Consider the following 20435-nt stretch of genomic DNA (forward strand, 5'->3'; position numbering starts at 1 on the left):
CATTCTGATGCAAAACTTTAAGTTACATTATTAGTTTCTGTTTACAGGCAGATTTAACTCGCCGGACACATGAATGAGAACCGGTGCTTTGGTGAAACGTGTGTAAGCGTACACGTTCCTGTGAATCATTACGTCCACATCTTTGATGACATAATGTTGTCTTTGTCATACTGGAGGTCTTCAGTTCTGCAGCAGAAGTAGCTGTGAGCAGCTTATCGCAGGTTTGAAAGTAGGACGTTTCATGTAGGTTGAAAGGAAGCTCTTCATTTTGGATCATGTGAACCTGAAAGTGAAGCCTGACCAACATTAACTGGGCCAGTATTATTAATATGATCTACTCACAGACATATTTTGTGGACGTATGCGGTGTACGGGTTCATAAGTACAGAAGTTGACTGTAAGTAGACACTAACTTCTAATTAGTGGACACAAACAAAGTGTTGCTTGAACTTATGAATGGCTTGTGCGATAGCCTGCAGCCGGATACTGAGATCATTATTAGATCCGAAAGTGTTTCCTTATAGGAACCCCACAACCCCCCCCCACCCCTCCACACTCTCCGTCAGATAAAACAGTCCGACCTGATCAGTAACGATCACCAGAGCTTTAATTATGCTGTTTCTCTTGTTCTTATTTGGACTGAAAGTTTACATGCTCATTATGTTGTCAGCATGAAAGAGATTCTGGATCTCTGATGATGCTTCGTATCGAAAACTGCAGGAAATAGTAACGGAGAACAATAAGTCTCGCATAATGACGAGACATCAACACATTGGCAGTTATTTTATGACAGATTAAGACGCCATGAGCCTCAGCGAGTGACTTCGTGGTTTGACGGGCATGTTTTTGGGCTGACCTCTGTGGTATTGTAAAAATTCATCTACCAGCGTCAGCGACTCCATTAGTGTCATTTCCTGGATGTCTAGAAAACTAAACTTTTTTTCTAAAAGTGTAACTTTTCCTTAAAATCTTTAAGGTCACCCTGAGACATTTCGCTCAAACACCACTTTTACCGGCACTTTTTTAATTGGCTGAGATGTTGGAGTGAATAACGGTGAATCACAAAACTATTAAAAACTTAGTGGGATTTGTTTTGATTCCTGGTTATCATGCGTTTAAGTTTTGCATTTAGTTTTTGCCAAAGAATTATAGCAAAAATTATCAAAAATATTTAATGAAGTCTTTTTAGGAAAAAAGTTTGTACCAAAGGGTTTCATACCGAGTCAAAGCATCACATTAATTACAGAGCAGAGTTTAGAGTCCACTTATGTGTCTTAGATGTACAAGAGGACTTTTAATGTCACACACTAAGAGCTTCAAAAATAAAAAGAAAGATGCATCACTTTTAAGATTTTCTGGAGGTTTATTTTAAAACCCAGATGCATCTGATCAAATTTGAGGAATGTTGATGAACCGTTGTAAACGGTGCCGTTCGGCGTGGCTCGGTGTGGGAGGAAGAGGCAGATAGCACAGCCCAGTTTGCAAGCTTTTTTTTTTGGATCTGGAAGTTCATATTTATGAAAATTTAGTCATGGCAGTTGTCAAACCTGCTGAAAACCTGTTTCCAAAATGTAATCCAATCTGCGTTACGTAACCCTGTTAACAAACTCAACGCTGCAGCTCGGCAGCTCTGTCTAGTGTTACTGATGAGTTCAACAACGGGAGGTTAACTCGATGGGGATGAATTTTAAATTAAAAAGAAATGCTCGCCATGGTAACGTGTACAAGTGCTACCATGCAACAGATACAAGTGATGAACATGAGTCACACATTGCATCCTCTTATATAGATGATGAGTCACGCTGCCAAGGTGTGTAGGCTTGTTTGTGAGACGTCGGAAACGATCTGTTTGCGGAGGAGGTGTTTCTCCGTGTGTCCTTGCATTTGCCTTGTGATGCAGTCACGCTTTTGTATTTGTGTCTGCATGCATATGTGTGTGTGTGTGTGTGTGTGTGTGTGTGTGTGTGTGTGTGTGTGTGTGTGTGTGTGTGTGTGTGTTTCGTATTTACCAATTCCCCTACCTTATTAATATGGGCTGACTATAATTAGCTAGCCTCTATCTAAAGCAGGTCAGTCCAAGGCTTGAAATTCAAAGTGGGTCACTGCGGAGAGGAAGAGGAAGAGGAAGAGGGAGAGGAGAGGAGAGGAGAGGAGAGGAGAGGAGAGGAGAGGAGAGGAAGAGGGAGAGGAGAGGAGAGGAGAGGAGAGAGAGAGAGAGAGAAGGGAGATAAAAGAAAAGAGGAGGCGAGACAGACCAGAAAGGTAAGAAAGGTAAGGAGAGAACAAAAGACAAGACAGTTTTAGGACACGACCATGTGACAGTTTCTCATGCTCAAAGACAAAGTGCTGCTGTGAGCAGCGATAAAATCAGAGATAGCAAGAAGTGAATTGGCACAATAAGCGTTACATCATTGTTGTTGCTATTTGCAGCTAATTACTGATAGTCAGCTTGCCTGAGGTTCCCAAGATAAGACTGTTGTTACTAAAATATAAACAGAAAGAGAAAGTTACGATACTGAAAACGAAGATGAGGAGACCGAGTTGTTCTGATCAGGGAACTGGGAGAGACACATCACAAACAGCAACACTGTGAGTAACGCTCCTGTTAGGATTTACCCACAGCCGTCTAAACTAGGCGAGCTACATGTAGCATCTCCAGTGGTTGTGAATGAGGAAAGATTTATTCACGTTTTGGAAGTTTGATTAGAGCAAGATGTTTGCCACTTTAAACTCAGGTTTGATCAGTGATCAGATCATTTAGTTCTGAAGCAGCTCTGCTTCTGAGAAATGTCTCCAGAACTGACATTTCAGTGTAAGTGTAGAAGAGATATGAAGAGAGTAGCAAGCAGATTGAAAGATGAAGGGACAGTGGTGCAGCGTAAAGAGGAACAGCACATCATGTATAGATATATATATATATATATTATTTTTTTATTGGGCTCCAGTTGGTAAGAAGTCCGCAGGGGAGATCCGTTAATTTCACAAAGCCAGAATTAAACTCACGAACAACTCCTCACTTTGCTGAAGTTTACCAGAGAATTCACATGAACAGAAGCTTCAAACAAAGAAGGCGAAACGCTGTCGGTCAAATGAAATGGTGAGGTTAGGTCGCTTTCTGCTCTCCTCTCCGTCCAGGTTTGAGCTCCCTGCGTTTTGTATTTCATCACTAGCAGAGCTGAAGGAAGGGCAGGGGAGTGTCAGGTTTCCTGTCTGTGTGCTCGTGCTTTGACTTGGCCGAACACTCGGAGATGAGAACAAAGCCCACCCAGCAACACTTCAATCCCTTTAGCAAAAAAAACACGTCCACGGTTTGGAGCACAGGACGAGGGTTTGGTGGGAATGAGAAGTTTTCTTAAGATAGGATTGTTATGAAGAAACTACACCCTGCTCTGGAAAAGAAATATTCACCATCCAACATGTGTAGTGTGTGCTAGATGCTTTTTGCAGTTAGTGCACGTAACACAGTTATTTAATGTTTAGTTAGAAACAGTAAATTATTAATTATGTTGGCTCTTCCACGTCAATAAAACTATAACAATGCGAAGCCACTGCAAATTACACTTAACAAAGCAATTATATGCACGTGTTTTTAGAGTCATCATCCGCAATTTACTTATTAATTCTGCTGTTTTTACAGTGTAGTTTGGAGTTTAACGTAGTCTACAATTGGGTCACTGCTGCAGTTATTATGAATTTGGGTAATATTCAGTAATTATCAGGTTCTGAGTTGTAAACGATGTTGTGTCAACATGCAGATCATAATTACGACTGGGAATCTTTCTGAAATATTTCCGACTTGGCACCTAATGACACAAAGTTCCTGGAAAAGTCCGTCGTTCAATATAATTGGATAAATTTAGTACCTTTTTAAAAATTGACTCGACACTAAATCCAGCCCGAACCGATCAGCCATTTTAGCTGCGAGTCTTTCCATCCGTCGTGACCTGAATGTGGAATTATTCCAGAATGAATCCTGTTTATGCGGGACAGCTTCTTTATGATTCTTTTAGGTGTGCAGACATTTAAGACTTCAGCAAACTCCCAGAATCCTTTTGCTACATGATCATAATTATCAAACCGAGCAGAGACCAGATCGGCAACTGAAATCACCCTTGTGGGGTATAAAGGTTCTTTTACTAATTACATTAATTTATAGTGAGTTGTCACAAACACCTCCGCTCCACTGTTGTACTGTGCTACAGGGATTTGACAGGAGTTGTAGCCACTCAGAGGCATTTAATAAGACTCGGTGTAACTATATGGGATCATAAATCTTCCGTTTGGTTGTCCCAGCTGTGCCACTCAATCCAGGCAGGATATTCTTTTTTATTTTGCGTATGCACTTGTGCACCTCGGTGTCTTCACTCGTTCACCTGGGTAACAAAAGCAAGCAGAGTTACAAGGTGCCGCACCCTTGTGAGAAAGTGTGCCCCCTAACAGTAATCCTATTTTAATCTGCCCCCCCCCCCCACCTCCCCCGAGGTTACGTGTCCTGGATTATCAAATATGAAGAATGCTGTGCGGGAGGGAGCCTCAGACATGTTAAATCAGCAGCATTTTAAAGAGACATTACGCCTCTAAATCATGCTAGAAACTATATGTGGAGGATTCATGGCATCATAAAGTGCATATTGAAGACTTCCATGGTAGAATTACATTAGAAAATAATTTATATTTTCTGAAAATTATTGCTGACATGAATACTGATGAGATTATGAATTTATCTATAAATTATCTATATATTGAGTTATTTTAGTTATCAATAACTCTTTAATTCAAATCTGTATGAATAAAAAAAATTATAAAATGAAATGAAAATTGACAATTAAGCAATGACAGACACTCAAAATAGCTGTTTAGAAATAGAGTAATAAAACAAGCAAAAGTTAGAAAATTATAAGGATTTATGGTTTATAGATTTATGGTTTTAACCCCTATACAATTGCAGTAAGCAGAAGTTTGTTGCTGCTCATGCATTTGTAAAGACCTAAAGCAGTTTCTGTGCAGTTTGGATAGATTTACCCTGAATATCTGTTTTATTTGACAACATTGTTGACATGTGACAATTAGATATGACCGTGTAAAACCTTCAAAACTGAAGAGCATGAGAATTTTGCTAAATGAACCCCAGCACAATAAAATAAAATTATATAGAAAGATAAAACAGTTTGCTGCGTTTGTTTTATAACTCTTCTTGTGGTAATTAAAAATCCGCAGTTTGGCAACTTCAGCACCATTTCCAGAAAAGAAACAGAACAACTTTCATGTTCCTTTAAACAAGAAGGAACGAGGAGCCAAGTATGAGGTGGTGCTTCTCTTCAGTTGACCCACAACATGTTGATATTGTTGCCACGGAAACAAAGGCCCATCTATCCCAGAGGAGGAAGAGGGGCTTTCTCTCCCTCTCATTGCATTTTCAAAGTTCGAGCAGGCTGGTTCATTCACCTTTTTTGCTTTAGTGGTCATTTTTTTTAACAAACACTGTAGTTGTTTGCTTTCCATCTTTAGGAGAGTCATGAAAATGACAAAAAAAAAAAAAAAAACAAGAGATGAACTTGAAAATGTCCGACCCGGTTAAGTCCTTCACGACACCTGTAACCGATGCTGTTTTCAATTCACATGCAAATATGACATTTCTCTGACAACGGAGAGCTGCTGGAGTTTTTTATTTATTTATTTTTTTTAAAGTGCGTTTTGTTTTCATACATTTGCTTCGCTTCATTAAACTGCACCGATTACAGCCTGTGCATATAAACCTGGATAGTCTGTAAAACTCCAGAATTCATGTTGGAAAATGTGAGGTCACGTTTCACTCTTGACCAATGATGATCATGAAAGATTCTTTCTTTAAGAGCCCTAAATTACCATTAAAACAAAAAAATACCCTCATAAGATTCAGCATTTGATTTTGTCCCTCTAATGAAGCAGGATGACCTCTCCAGAGTTACCTGTCAGTCTACCACTTTTTATAAGTACATTTAAACAAGTTTGAAAAGTTTCATGTTTGATACTTTCTACTTTTTTAATGTTACAACAAAACACTGTCATTGTTGGCACGTGGTCTTCGGTACTTGATAACCTGATGCAGCTGTTAGAGAAGAGAAAGAGGGATAAACATTCAAAACAGCCTTTTCGACAAACAGCATAAGGTTTTTTTGTTTTGGTTGGAGATTCAAATTTGAATCGTATCTTCGTGTACTTATTTTGGGTTAGACTACGACAGTTGACATTCCTCAATGATTTCTCAGGTGAGGCAGTAAAACCAAAGCACGACATAATTTATCACAAAGAAGGCAACAACAAAGTAAAAACAGTGAAAACTCCTGAATTTCACATTTGATTTGGCTGCAGAGGTTGAACTCCTCTTAAAGAAGGAATGACTGTTTTTCTGTTGCGAGGCCTCCTTCTTTTCCACCTTCAGGCTGATTATACCAAATGTATTTTCTCATGACAAATCTGACTGCAGTTAGCTGACGCCAGAGCTGAAAACAGCAACACAAAGGCCACATGAAAGAAAAGACATCTTCTTTTCATAGCCAGAGTTTACAGTGTTCCTCAATACAGGTGCAGCTCCATGTTAGCTGGATAAAAAGCAGAAATGATTTGATATCTGGGCCTGAGCTCGCCTGCTTTGTGTTTATTTATGTGAGCATATCTGCACATGTTAATCAGTGCATGCATGTGTGTGTTTGTGTGTGCGTGTCATGGCAGGAATTGTGGTGTTATGCATTCACGAGCATCGTTTGAATCTGATTAGTTTTAATACCAAAACCGACGTGCAGCATATTCCTTCGCTCTCCCCCCTTCGAGCCAAGACGGTGACGAGGACCAGATTCCTCGGGCCTAACGCTGAAATTAGATCAGACCAATCTGGAGAGAGTGTTTAGAGTCTCGTGTAAATGGATGTGCAGAGAAAGAGGAGAGATAACGCTGGCAGGGAATCATCAGATTATGGAAATAATTAGTTGTCATGGATAACAGTCATCATTTGATATGATTGGGTGGATTTACGCAGCTTCGGGAAGCCTCGGATGGTCGGTTGAGGGGGGAAGACGAATAGAAAGACGAATCATTATGCTTTGGCGTAGTGATGCAGCATCGTCTCGCATCTGTTCTGTCAGCCTGTGATTACTGACAAACACTTTCCTTCCACTTCACAGTTTACACTCGTTCAAACAAGATGATCTCTGGGCTGAAAGGATTTTTTTTTTTCTGCGTTTTGCAAGCTCAAACACGCTTTTGTCGAATTGCTACAAATCAAAGAAAAACAATACAACCAAAAGGCACGCATGAGGGCAAAGGTTTAAAAAGACTAGCAATGCACACTGTGGCTTTTTGTGATTTTCTTTTCTTTGCATTAAAAACAACATGAACTGCAGTAGCTCTGTCTAACTTCCCGTTTCCTGTTTCCTGCTGCAGAGGAAGGCGAGTACTTCCTGAAGGTTTTGATTCCCAGCTATGCTGCGGGGTCAATCATCGGGAAGGGAGGTCAGACCATCGTCCAGCTGCAGAAAGAGACTGGAGCCACCATCAAACTGTCCAAATCCAAAGACTTCTACCCCGGTAAGACGCCATAACCTGGGATGGATGGATGATGGATGGATGGATGGATGGATGGAGGATGATGGATAATGGATGATGGATGATTGGATTGATTTGTCCTAATGTAAACACACACACACACACCTGTGTTGACCACAGGTCAGGAACAGAAGACCGGCTGCTGGTTGATATACGACGACCTTGACGACCTTGACAAACACAATCTTGTATCAATGCCTTGAAATCAGTTTATGGGTTTTTAAAGGGCGCTTCGTTCCTCTGGGTATGTGTGTGTGACCCTTTGTGTTGTCTGACTTTTTGAGTCCTTGGGGACACATGGGGCCTTGACCGGGTTTTCAAAACACACACACACACACACACACACACACACACACACACACACACACACACACACACACACACACAGCCCACCAGAGATCAGGATTACAGGATCAGGGTTGAAATTGTATTTGTCTAAACTCTTAATGCTGCCCTGACGTGACATGTGACTGCAGCAGTGAGAAGGAGGAAGGCTGCGATCTGCTGCGTCTGTACGTCTGTACGTCTGTACGTCTGTACGTCTGTACGTCTGTAGTCGGCCTGCTCGTACTGTCCTGCTGCGGGTTGAAGGTTTGACTCGTCTGTTCGATCTGTGGAAGGCACAGATTGGATTGCGTCATGCGCACGCTTCACATTAAACACCTATCAGAGGGCTGAAAACCCTTTCTGCCGTGAAATCCTTTCATATGTGTGCTTTGCAATCTGTTTTGACACCGAGGGCGTCCTTGTGACGTCCTTTTAAACCGTACGAGTCGTAGAGAGGAATGAATAATGGTCGGGCTACGAATACTTGGGGTAAGGTTGGGGGACGACGACGGTTTTGGTTAAACGCTGAAAAATCCAAAGCGTCCCATTTTACTTAGCCAAGACCACAATCTTTCTTTAACCTCAGCCAAGTGTTTAGAGATGCCTGAACACAACCAATGAAACTTTATTTATGTTTTAGTTTCTCACAAGTGGATATTTGAAAAAAAAAAAAACATTAAATACATTGACAGCGATGGTTTTGCATGATGATGAAAAGCCTCCGAAATATAAGATGCACGAGCCTTTCTGTGGTTCGACTCCACTTTGTGTAACCTCAAACCAACGTGAAGCAACACTGTCGAGATTTAAGTGCCCTCATAAGCATCCAGTTTAGCCGAGCTGTTACCCAGTGGCAGGTCGCGGAGTACGGTGAAACATATTCCTGTGACCCAAATCTATTGTAATGATGCACACTTTTCTCTCTAAAAACAATTCTCACATCCTCCAGGGCTCCTGTAAGAAGTAAAAAGCCCTGCAGAGGTAAAATTACAGTACTTGTTTGCACTAAAACAAGGCATCAGCAGTGGCACTAAACACTCCCACCTCCAGTTAAACTCCCAGCAACTTCCCAGTGTTGTCACAGTGCCTGCAGAGTCACTGATGTAATCGCTGCCCGTGAGCCAATCGCTTTCTTTTTTTTTCATTACTTCATGTTTATATTGGTTTGTGTTGCTGTTCATTTTTGGCCCGGATTCTCTGGAATATCAAGAGACTATTCTGGTTAAATAAAGATCAGATAAATAGAAAAGAAAAACACTGATTGTAAGCTTTACTTACATGTTCACATTTTGCCACTACAAAATTAATTTGCAAACTTTTAGCTCTGGTGCTACGGTTTTTACTTTAAAAGGAAATTAAAACAGAAATGGCTTTTGGTCGTCTCGAACACGAATTTCAGGATGATGTGTTCTGGAAATAAAAGTCATCAACACCGTGAATAATTTTCCTATAAAGCTTTATTTCACATCATTCTCTCCTCAGTTCCGCCCAGCTGCATTCAGCCTCTTTTTCCCTCCACTTTAAACTCCAACTGTGGCCTCCAAGTATTTATTTAGTTTGAAATTCAGCTCTCAGTCTCGTTGTTGTGCAGTGTGTGTGTGTGTGTGTGTGTGTGTGTGTGTGTGTGTGTGTGTGTGTGTGTGTGTGTGTGTGTGTGTGTGTGTGTGTGTGTGTGTGTGTGTTAAAACTGTGTGAAAGTGTGTGTATCATTTTAGTGTTAGGGTCGGCAAACAAGCCGCCGTTGTTTGACATCGGCACACGAGGCTCCTGAAAGCTCTGCCAGCTAGAACAGATGCAAGGTGCAAGAGGCTCCAAGAAGTACACACACACACACACACACACACACACACACACACACGTGCATGGACCACAGATACTTGTTACTGCTCTGAAACTAAATATAAGCACCAACCGAACTGCCAACATATAGAGTTAACTTACACGAGCACATAAATCCAAAGAAGGTTTGCACACTTGGACAGAGGATGTATAAATCTACAAAAGTATTTATACACACACACACACACACACACACACACACACACACAGATATATAAATATATATATATATATATATGTATATATATATATATATATATATTTATTGTACACACACCAACATGGCTTCTAATCTTCTGGGGCAAAGCCAAGAAGAACTGAAGAGAAAGAAGGGAGGAAGGGAGACAAGTGAAAGAAAAATAAAACAAGAAAGAGAGGGTTGTATGGGCCTCAGTCTGGAGGGGAGGACAGAAGGAGCTGTGTGCGTGTGGACGTGTGTGTGTGTGTGTGTGTGTGTGTGTGTGTGTGTGTGTGTGTGTGTGTGTGTGTGTGTGTGTGTGCATGCATGTGCACCCTTCCTCGGCTCTGAAGGGGGCATCTGTATGCAAATGAGACACGGTTCTTCCTGGGTGACAAATCAAAAGGCCCACCTGCTGCAAGGGCCCGTGTGTGTGTGTGTGTGTGTGTGTGTGTGTGTGTGTGTGTGTGTGTGTGTGTGTGTGTGTGTGTGTGTGTCTGTGTGTGTGTGTGTGTCTGTGTGTGTGTGTGTGTGTGTGTGTGTGTGTGTGTGTGTCTGTGTGTCTGTGTGTGTGTGTGTGTATGTCTGTGTGTGTGTGTGTGTGTGTGTGTGTGTGTGTGTGTGTGTGTCTGTGTGTGTGTGTGTGTGTGTGTGTGTGTGTGTGAGGGCCAGTCTAATGAACAGAGTTGAGAGTAACTGCTGTGTCTTGGCCAAAGCGTCTCATTCCTCAGAAGACATTAGCTGCCCTCCTTTCCTCCCTTTTCCCCCCCGACATACATCCCACATTTAAATCCTGCTGGACGTCATTGGAGTTTTGGGAATTTAATTTCATTGACGTGGGAAAAAACATAATAATTAGAGAGAAATTTAAACTTTAAACTAAAATTTTTACATTTGTAACCTTTATTTTCAAATTGAAATCTGTCTATATGTTTGGTTGATTTAAGTCTGGTGGAACTTATGCTTGTCTCGCAAAAACCCCAAAATAAATTACGATAACACAGTTAAGGGATGTTGAGAACTTGTCGAGAGTCCCACAGAGTGAAAGCTGCATCGAGCCAAAACAAGATGTGATCCAACAACAACAAAATAACATATTTCAGCTCAGACACAAACAAATGTGATTTTCCTTCCAAAATGAGATCATCAATTTGAACTAAGACGAAGCACCTCTGGCTCTTACAGCCGTTCTTTATCGAAAAACTCTCTCGGCCTTTGGCAGCACACAGAGTACAAGGATACATCTCAACCTGGATCTTGCAGATTAGAAGTACTGAAAGATAAAGTTAAAATAAAAAAAAGAAATCCAACTGAATTCGGGTTTTACAGCAAATTCCTAAAAAATGTTTTGTTTAAATCAACGCCATAATTTCCCCTTCGGGGGGAATATGAAATTTGAAGCAGCAAATTGAATGTGACGGGAGAGGACGCTGCGTGGAGACACAAAAGAAAAACAATACGAGGCTAAAAATAGAAAATCCGATGAGCGGCAGAGACAATAAAAATCAACATAATAGGATAAAAACAACTGTGAGGTTAATATGAGCATTTCAAAGACCTGAAGGGGGTTTACATGAACAGAACGCAGAGGGATATGGATTCCTTGTAGACTCAACAAATGCCACAAGCAAGAGATTTACGATTAGAAGATGTGTGAATCTGGACAGGAAACAGTTTTCAAACACGTGACCTTGTCTCACCTTGTCTCACCTTGTCTCACCTTGTCTCACCTTGTCTCACCGTGTTCCCCTTTCCTCAGCCTACATTCCTCCACTCGTACATCACACCCATCATTCCCCCTTTCCACCATTTCCTTCTCTTCCTTTTTATCCACGCATCCTTCGATCCGGCTCCATCTCGCCCATCAGTCACTTCTCCCTCCGTCTCCCCCTCCCCCCCTCCCCCCCTGTGCTTCCTCTCCCTCCTTCCTCTTCCCCTCCGTCTCTCCCTTCATCCCATCTGGAAAATAGTGCAGCAGCAGCACTTAAGCCGACAACCAATTAGCAAGGAGCAGCGGTACTGGGGGTTGAGACAGGCCACCATTCATCCTCACACACACCCACACACACACACACACACACACACACACACACACACACACACACACACACACACACACACACACACACACACACACACACACACACACACACACACACACACACACACCCACAGCACTATGCGACCCACCATTCACTATTATGGCACAACAGATTTATTACACACCCGTACAGTACAAGGCAGTGCCGCTTCCAAATATAGCTTCTCACTGTCTCGCTCTCGCTCTATTTGTTTCTGTCTCTCTCTCTCCTGCGCTCACTAAAAACACGTGAACACAACAGCATTTCATATTTAACGCTGCGTCTGCAAAACGGCAATCAGCGATATACAATTAAAGGGAAAAAAAAACTAAATAAACAAGAACCCCTTTCCACATATAAGGACATCAAGAATTCTCGACTTGTTTGTTTGTGTGTTTGTGAGAGAGAGAGAGAGAGAGAGAAATAACCCAAATGAAACATGAAGCCATGTCAGTGCAGACGAATGAAGTAGTGTATTATCTCCATAGCTGTTTATTTCTAATGATATGAATTATTTAACATTTTAGAAAATACTGTTATTTGCCTTCTTCTCAGAAGGACCACTGACCTACTGATTCATTGGCTAATTATCTATAACATTATTAATTACTCGTGATCGGAGTCATCTGAACCTTTACTCCACTTTCATAAATGAATCGTGAACATTATTATGTTGTTAGTACCTACAGGGCGTCTTTTCTGTTTAAATATTTGAGGCTAAGGTCTCTAATAGTCATAAATATGAACCGCTGTGTTTGATTTTGTTTCGTGGGTTTTTCGAAGGTTGTTTTTTTCCTGCTGTACTTCAGTTAGGATTCAAACATATCCGCTGCTCTTGTGCTCTTAAGAATTTATTTAGTGATGAAATTAGCCTTAAGTTTTCTTTGATTTTGCTTTAAATAGGCCGTGAGTATTATTTAATCTGATTTTGTTGCCGTAAATAGTTTCGAGAATAATAATTCCTCAAAAGGTAAACAGCAGAATCAAATAAAATACGAGTCAAAATTCATATTTCCACAATGAGTTCATCTGGATTGGTGCAGCAGCCGCTCCATCGGCGGCTGCGGCTACATCCGTCGGTTGATCAGTTTGTATCGACAACAAATACAGCCGCTGCAGCTTCACATCAAATATTCACCTGTTTTATAATTAGAATCGACCTGCCTCCCACCTCCTCTTCTCCTCGCCGCTGAGATATTGACCTCTGGTCAAACACGGAGACAAAACCATAAAGACAAACTTCAAAACCTTTCTGAAAGATTCCTCACCAATGACATGGAGCCATTTATGTGTTTGCTTGTGGAAACTCTGAATGCCTGAAAAAGCAGGTTCGAGTCCTCTTCAACAAAAGCACTAGTGCTTGGTTAAAAATCTGAACATAATCTCTTCTAAAGAAAGTATAAAGCAGCAACTATCCTCATTCAAGAGAAGGTTTCAGGTGATTTCGGTTTTACGAAAACTGTTAAACTGATCTGTGTTTCAAATACAGTTGAAACTTAAATTTACAAAAGATAATTTGCCCTGCAAACATCTGGAAATTTCTTTCAACTCATTTTGATTTATTTTTCCATGAAAAAAAATAAAGCTTAAACCATTAATGTGCTGGGTTTTTTAACTAAAAGCAACTGAAACCAAATTTGTTTTCTTCACTGCCAAAATCTGACCTCATTGTGTGACAAGCTACCAAAACATCCAGTAAAAGTGTTCATCGTGAGATCATTTGTCTTTACGAGCTTCACTTGCTTTACTCTGTAAAATCAAATTTAATCAAGCCAAATACAGAAAATAAAAAATAAAAATTAAAACAACCCAGATTTGAAGCAGAAACATGACGTAAACTCTCCAGAATATTGTATTGTTTGCTCTCTGCGTTGGTTATCTGTGTGGACCGTAGTATCAGTATCTGCTGTAAACGCCACCCAGAGCACGACGCATTTCTGCAGCCGTGACTTCATTACCACATATAACTCACTTCGGTTGAGCCTGATCCAAACCGAGTCTGATTGTTAATGAGACGCCCCCAAAGGACGGCGACCACATGTTCTAATCTGACTCGCGTTTGCACAACTGCAGAGAAGACGGAGCCGGTTAGTTTCTCATTAGCAGCTGAGAAAACGCTGCAGCTCCACTGAGTCACGTGTGAAGTGAGCAGAGCCCGATACTCCGGTGGTTATTCATTAGTCACTCTACGGCCAAAAGTGTCAACACTGTATAACTCTGTCGTCCACCTACTTTTGGCCACATCATGTATGAAAAACATAACAAATTATTTAAGCATTACAAATTCTGTATTTCTGTCTGTTTGCACAGCGTCTCTCAAACTCTACCTCGATCTCCCCTCTGCTGCTCCTTTTCTTCTTAGTTTCTGTACAGTCTGTCTCACTCTCCCTGTCTCACTCTCCCTGTCTCACTCTCCCTGTCTCACTCTCCCTGTCTCACTCTCTCTGTCTCACTCTCTCTGTCTCACTCTCTCTGTCTCCTCTGTCTGTCCTCTATCACAGCGTGCCACCATTTTAGAGTTCTGTCTTTAATCCGCACCATGATTGCGGTTTTCAGTATTAAATATCTCATGTGCCTACACACACGCACACACACGCACACACACACACGCACACACGCACACACACACACACACACACACGCACACACACGCACACGCACACACACACACACACACACACACACACACACACACACACACACACACACACGCAAACAAAACCAGCACACATCTGTCGTGAAAGGCTACATGAACTAACATAACACCTGACTCACACACACACACACACACACACACACACACACGCTGCATCCAGCCTTTATCAACATCACTGATTTCAACACTCAAAGCCTCTTATGCAGCTCTAAGCTCTCAGACTGAGAGATAGGACGCTGCAATATTACATATCACACACACACACAAACACACACACACACACACACACACACACACACACACACACACACACACACACACATGCAACTGTAATGAATTTCCTGTTTGTTAGCCATTTCCCCTCTTCATTAAGCGACTTATTCATTATAAAAATCATCTGTTTACTAGTTATAACGAGATGATTTCCACTAAATTAGATTCCGACTCCGCTTCCGTCTGAATTTGTCAAATTATTGCAGAAAACTGATGCCAGTTAAAGTGTCGGCAGTCTGTCGGAGCTCGTGTGTCACAGCTAATCACAGCTTTGCCCAAATTGAAACCCCTTTCTTCGTCTCTTACTTTATTTATACTTTATTTTTCAGTATTTTTTATACTATCCAGTAACTGCAGATGAACCACCCATTTGTTAAAAACACACATTTACATCATGATCATATCCATTCTTGTAGGTATCGTTCAGAACTTTAATAATATGAATAGAAACTTGATATTTATAGTGAATTTACTGGTGCAGATGACAAACCGGATTTCCTGAATGAGCTTTTCTTTTAAAATAAAAATCCCGGGTGGATCCATTACCTTGTGTTTTTTATGTTGTATTTGTTTGCGTGCGTGTGACGTCACGCGGCGGGCAGGCTGCGTACTGCCGCTGTACCGGTCGGTGCCACGCAGGCTGACAGACAGACAGACCATCATATCCCAGCAGTCAGACTGCACCTCCGTCAGCTCGTCACAGGCTCCACCACGACGCTGAAAGCTTTTCATTTAGTTCAGACAGCAGGTTTTAATCTACATTTATACAACAGCGTCTTCTTAAAAGGAGGTTTGACAGTTGATTTGTAATCAGACGTGTTTGAAAAGGACGACAGCAGCTTACAGAAAATAAAAAGATCATCAGGGTTCAAAGAAATATGCAGTATTGTTGTATTTAAAATGTAACGCAAGAAGTGTATTGATTTTATTTTATAAAGCAATTTGATATGAGATGCAGTCTGTGGAGTTTATGCAAATGTGATACCACTTAATTAAAAGTGTTTTTAATAGGAAAATCTTCGACATATCTTTGTTTGCTGTAGGTCACCGGGTCATTTTTATATCCCATATTGGATTTTCGGCTACATTTTAGAAATGATGAAGGTCGACCTTCAGTTGATGAATTCCTTTTCTTTCAAACAGACGCACAGTTTGGAGCAGAGAAGGTCAAATTAAAAGTAGTGGGAGCTTGTTGCTTCCGTCTAAAGTGCCTTTCTGAGTGTGTTTCTGTGTTGAGCGGCTCCGGTGGGAGCTGAACTCTGAACTCTGGCAGAATGAACATGAACTCATGCAGAAGGAGACCGCTCAAACTGAGCAGCGTTAATACCACACTGACATACAGCTCTGTCAACCAGCTCAGAGGCAGACTCAAACCGACAACCCTCCATGCCCAGGGAGCTGAAGGAAGAAAAACTAACAGGCCAACAATGATAAACTGTAAATACGCTGACCTAATTAATTACCATATTATATTTGCTTATTGCTCCAACTTTTCTCAGGCTGGAGATTTGAGTTTCTATCTGTTGTTGTGTGGACTGTGTTACCTTGACAGTTTATAAAAGTAATCATCACCTCTTTGATACGTTGCACTTAATTGCGCAGGTGTTCCTTTTATTGTGTTCTGCACTGCTTAGCGATGTCATGTGCTTTCCCTGTTTTATATTAACTATCAGCAGAGAAGAATCTTGAGCTAAAGTTTAAAGACGAATCATTATTTTGACGCAGCAGTCATAGTTTTTCAGTTTGAGTTATTCCAGAAGAATTCATTTTAATGTCGCAAATGACTGACCGCGATTTGTGTGCAGTCTCTCTGAAAGGGTTTCGCTTCCAGTTTCTGAGAGTTTCGGTTGTAAATCTGATTTCATGGACAGGATACCTGAAACCTTTACACGTGACCCAGTGCCACCCAGATCTGACAGGACAGGTGTAGTGTAGCATGTAGTGTGATTGTCAGATAGAGTGCAGTCACGTCGTGCCGCCCTGACAGCCCCGCTCCGGCACCCGGTCGCTCCCCACCGCTGCAGCTCTCCGGTCGCATCAGTCAGCCCTGCAGACAGGCATGGTTAATCAATCTGTGCACCGCATCTGCCGCTTGGAAGGCTGAGCCCGGGTGTCGGGATACACCCACCTGCAATGGACCATTTCTTTTTACTGGAACTGCACATTTCTTGTCCTCTTCTCCTTCCCCCCCCCTTCCCCCTCTTTCTGGTCTTTCATTCCCACCTCTATATGTGGTCGAATTCAAAACGGCATAACCGCTCATTAGGAATGCAGACGTTGGTGATCGATATTGTTTTTTCTTCACGTCAGTGCTTTCTGTCTCTCCATTTGTTGCCTTTGCGTTTAGACTTTTAATAAGGGAGTGTTGAGGGTCCCAGTGAGGCCAACCGTAAATAGAACAGCAGGAATATGGCCGGATCAATGCTGCACTGAAGCGTGCGTGTGCGCGTGTTTGTGCAAGATTCTCATTCCCTTTTTTATTTTTTTCCTGACTTGTCTGTAAGTGTTTCAACCTCTGTATGTGTGAGAGAGAAAGAGTGCGCGTGTAAGTCAGAGTGAAAGTGTGTGCGTGTCCTTGGGAAGTGGTGCGATAGTGCAGTCTCTCTGAAATACGACCGTCATAAACCCTCTCAAACACTTTCACCGCCTCTATCGCTGCCCAGCGCGCACACGCTCACCAGCGCGCACTCGCCCTTGGGATGATCACCATTGATCACCGCTGCGGATCTGTGTTTGTGTGTGTTTACTTGCTGAGATGATTGTGGACATAAGAAAACCTGAATCTCATTTGGTGTCGGTACCTCACACTGCGAGCTCGGGCCGAAGCATCAGCACGAGCAGAACCAACAATAAAGAAACGTAAAGTTCTTGGATAGTGACGAGCTGAGAAACTATGACTGAACATCATAGTTGATCCACACAGTTAACGGAAGCTTTTCTGTTCGGTTCTTGGTGTTTCATGGGTTTATTCTGGGAGAGAAATCATCTGGAAAGCAGATAGTGATGTGTTTTTTGTTGTTGTTGTTGTTGCTCCAGTTTATTTGGAATAAACAAGACATTAATTGTGTGGTTACCATGAGCAGCAATGATCGGACAAAGATGCTTTTATTATCTCCAGAAAATTCCATTTAACCAACAGAAAAGCGAAAGAAAATTGTCATGCTGGTAGAAAAAGGTGTTTTGGGAATTAAAATCATCTTTTTATTTATTTTTCTTAAAAAAAACTCAGGCTATTAAATAATTATTTATCGTAAAATCCTTGTCTGAGATGTTTTATTATACATAATTTAGTGGCTTTATGTTTCCCCCCAGTCTGAGAGCTGTTGTGATGAATGGGATTCACTTGGATTCACATCTGTAAGCTTCATCCTTTTAATATTAGATGCACACAGACGGACTACCGGCTATCTGCCGGGTAAGCTCACGTGACAAACCTGAACAAAATGTGAAACTGCTTTTATTTCATCCTCGTTTGACAAACCAAAGCCTCCACTTCACTGCACCAAAGGATCTTTCTTTTAATTGGTGTTTAATTGGCATTTCTTCACATTAATCAGCTGCTCGTATCCGCAGTTTCAATAAATGAGGAATTCCTACATCACCGGTTTGTGGAACAAAACTAAATCTGTGTTGTTGTTTTGTTTTTTGTTTTTTTAATTTTATATTTGTTTGTTTTTGTTGTTCTAAATCTTACTGGCAGCAAATGTTGGCTTGCAGCCATGTCACTCAGGTCTGAAACGTCCACGGATGGTTTACCAAAAAGGGCCGATCTAAAATATGGAACATAAATTGCTGTTTTGCTGTCTGTAGTGTGAAAAGAAGACTTTTCCTTTCCTTATGTGAGGGCGAGGATGAGGAGGAGGGGGATGTGCAGACTTCCAGTATTGCAGCACTGAAGTGACAATTCAGCATTTTGCGCATGTGCACGAGTGAGACGGAGAGTTAAAGAGATTCCACCTGCCACTCAAAGCATCATGGCGCCCTGCTGCCGCTCAAACTGCAGCGTCATTGCGAAGGCTCTTCCTGTCTCCGTTGTGCCCGGCTGAGGTGCGTCTCCCCGGGTGAAGGAGCTACCGCCGGTCCCAGGCTCCGCTGAGGCCTGCAGCCTGACGGGACACACGGCTCAGACACAGCTGGACTCCCGGTTGGAGCTGTTAAATACGTTGTGCGGTGTTGCTCTTGATCCACTTCCAGGTCTGGCTAAGATGTGGAAAAGACATTTCCACCAAGAAGTCTTCCGACAGCTAATCTGCTGAGTTTGTCATCGAGTTGGTTTCCGAGCGCACCGTTTCAGTGTTTAGATTTGAAGTTTTTGCAGTGACTTTTACCACTGAGAATACGTCAGATTGTGGAAGTAGGATTGGGCAATAATCAGTAAGGATAATGACGTCAGCTAAGTCTTCGGATTTGTTGGTTCATAAATATGCATGATTTTTGTCATGCAGGTCAGCAATCACCAGAACACCGTGAGCTCGACGTTGTTTACAAGGAAACCTTTTTTTAACTGACGATTATTATGTCCGATTGTTTGCTATAACAACCCTGTTTACCCACAATAATCATGAATAAATCATGTGGTCTAATCGAATCATCAGACCGAATGACTGCAGCCTCAGTCGGAGCTGCAGGTTCAACTCCAGCACAAACAACACAAAGTAGAGTTTTATTTTTTTATTTGAATATTTACTCCTGTGTGTCTGTCTGCACTGGTCAGTGTGTGAGACATACTCATGAGCCCAGTCAGCACATAAAGAGGAGGTGGAGGAGGAGGAAGAGGAGGATGAAGGGGGGGAGGGAATGAGCAAAAGAGAGAGGGAAATAAAGGGGAGAAAGGAGAGAGCAGCAGGAGGAGGAGGAGGAGGAGGAGGAGCTGTTCAATGTGCAGAGGTTTGTATGAGCTCAGGGTTTCCAACTGTCACAGACAATAGGTGGAGGCAAGGCCCTCCGTACGACAATAGGCTCTTTGACCCCAGTCATGCTAGCAGGAGGGGGAGGGAGGGGGAGGGAGGGGGAGGGAGGGTGTCCCCATCTGTCTCGGAGGAGAGAGTGTGTATACATCTGTACTCTGCAGTTTGTGTGCAAAACTGTGTCAGTTAAATGTGCTTCTTTTTTTTTGTACATATATAAATATTTGATTTGATCAATCTGAGTTTTTAATCACTAGAAAACGTAACGCATCGACTTCACTGTTTTTTTTTTGTCATCTGTGGTCTTGAAACTCCTGAAGAGCCCCGGTTCATAATAGACTGAAGCTGCATCTTCAACTACCGATTGAACTTAAAGGTCCATAATTTCTGAAATCTGACACTTTAGGTCTGTTTAAATGTGTTTTTAATTAATTAATGTGATGAATGTTTTGGGGTGGATACTCAAACATTATGTAAATACTGCTTATCTCAATTCTAATTAAAAGTCCACACCCCATAACATCCCTACTGTTTCATTTTGCTCGACTATATCTTCAAAATTGACGACAACAACAACAACAAAAATCGATAAA

The 20435-nt window shown here is 41.8% G+C and overlaps 1 protein-coding gene across 2 annotated transcripts in view; it reads left to right on the plus strand.

Annotated features, from left to right (window-relative positions):
* The window catches only part of nova2 (NOVA alternative splicing regulator 2), a 67695-nt gene that overhangs the window by 10180 nt on the left and 37080 nt on the right, over window positions 1–20435 (plus strand). For both annotated transcript variants that reach the window (XM_069160998.1, XM_069160999.1), the window contains one exon: window positions 7420–7563. In XM_069160998.1, the coding sequence (XP_069017099.1) occupies window positions 7420–7563 (144 nt within the window). The remainder of the gene's footprint in view (window positions 1–7419; window positions 7564–20435) is intronic.

This window comes from Embiotoca jacksoni, unplaced genomic scaffold (assembly GCF_022577435.1).
Source record: "Embiotoca jacksoni isolate LCO1_2020_lvr unplaced genomic scaffold, fEmbJac1.0.p SCAF_28, whole genome shotgun sequence".
NCBI classification, from domain to species: domain Eukaryota; kingdom Metazoa; phylum Chordata; class Actinopteri; family Embiotocidae; genus Embiotoca; species Embiotoca jacksoni.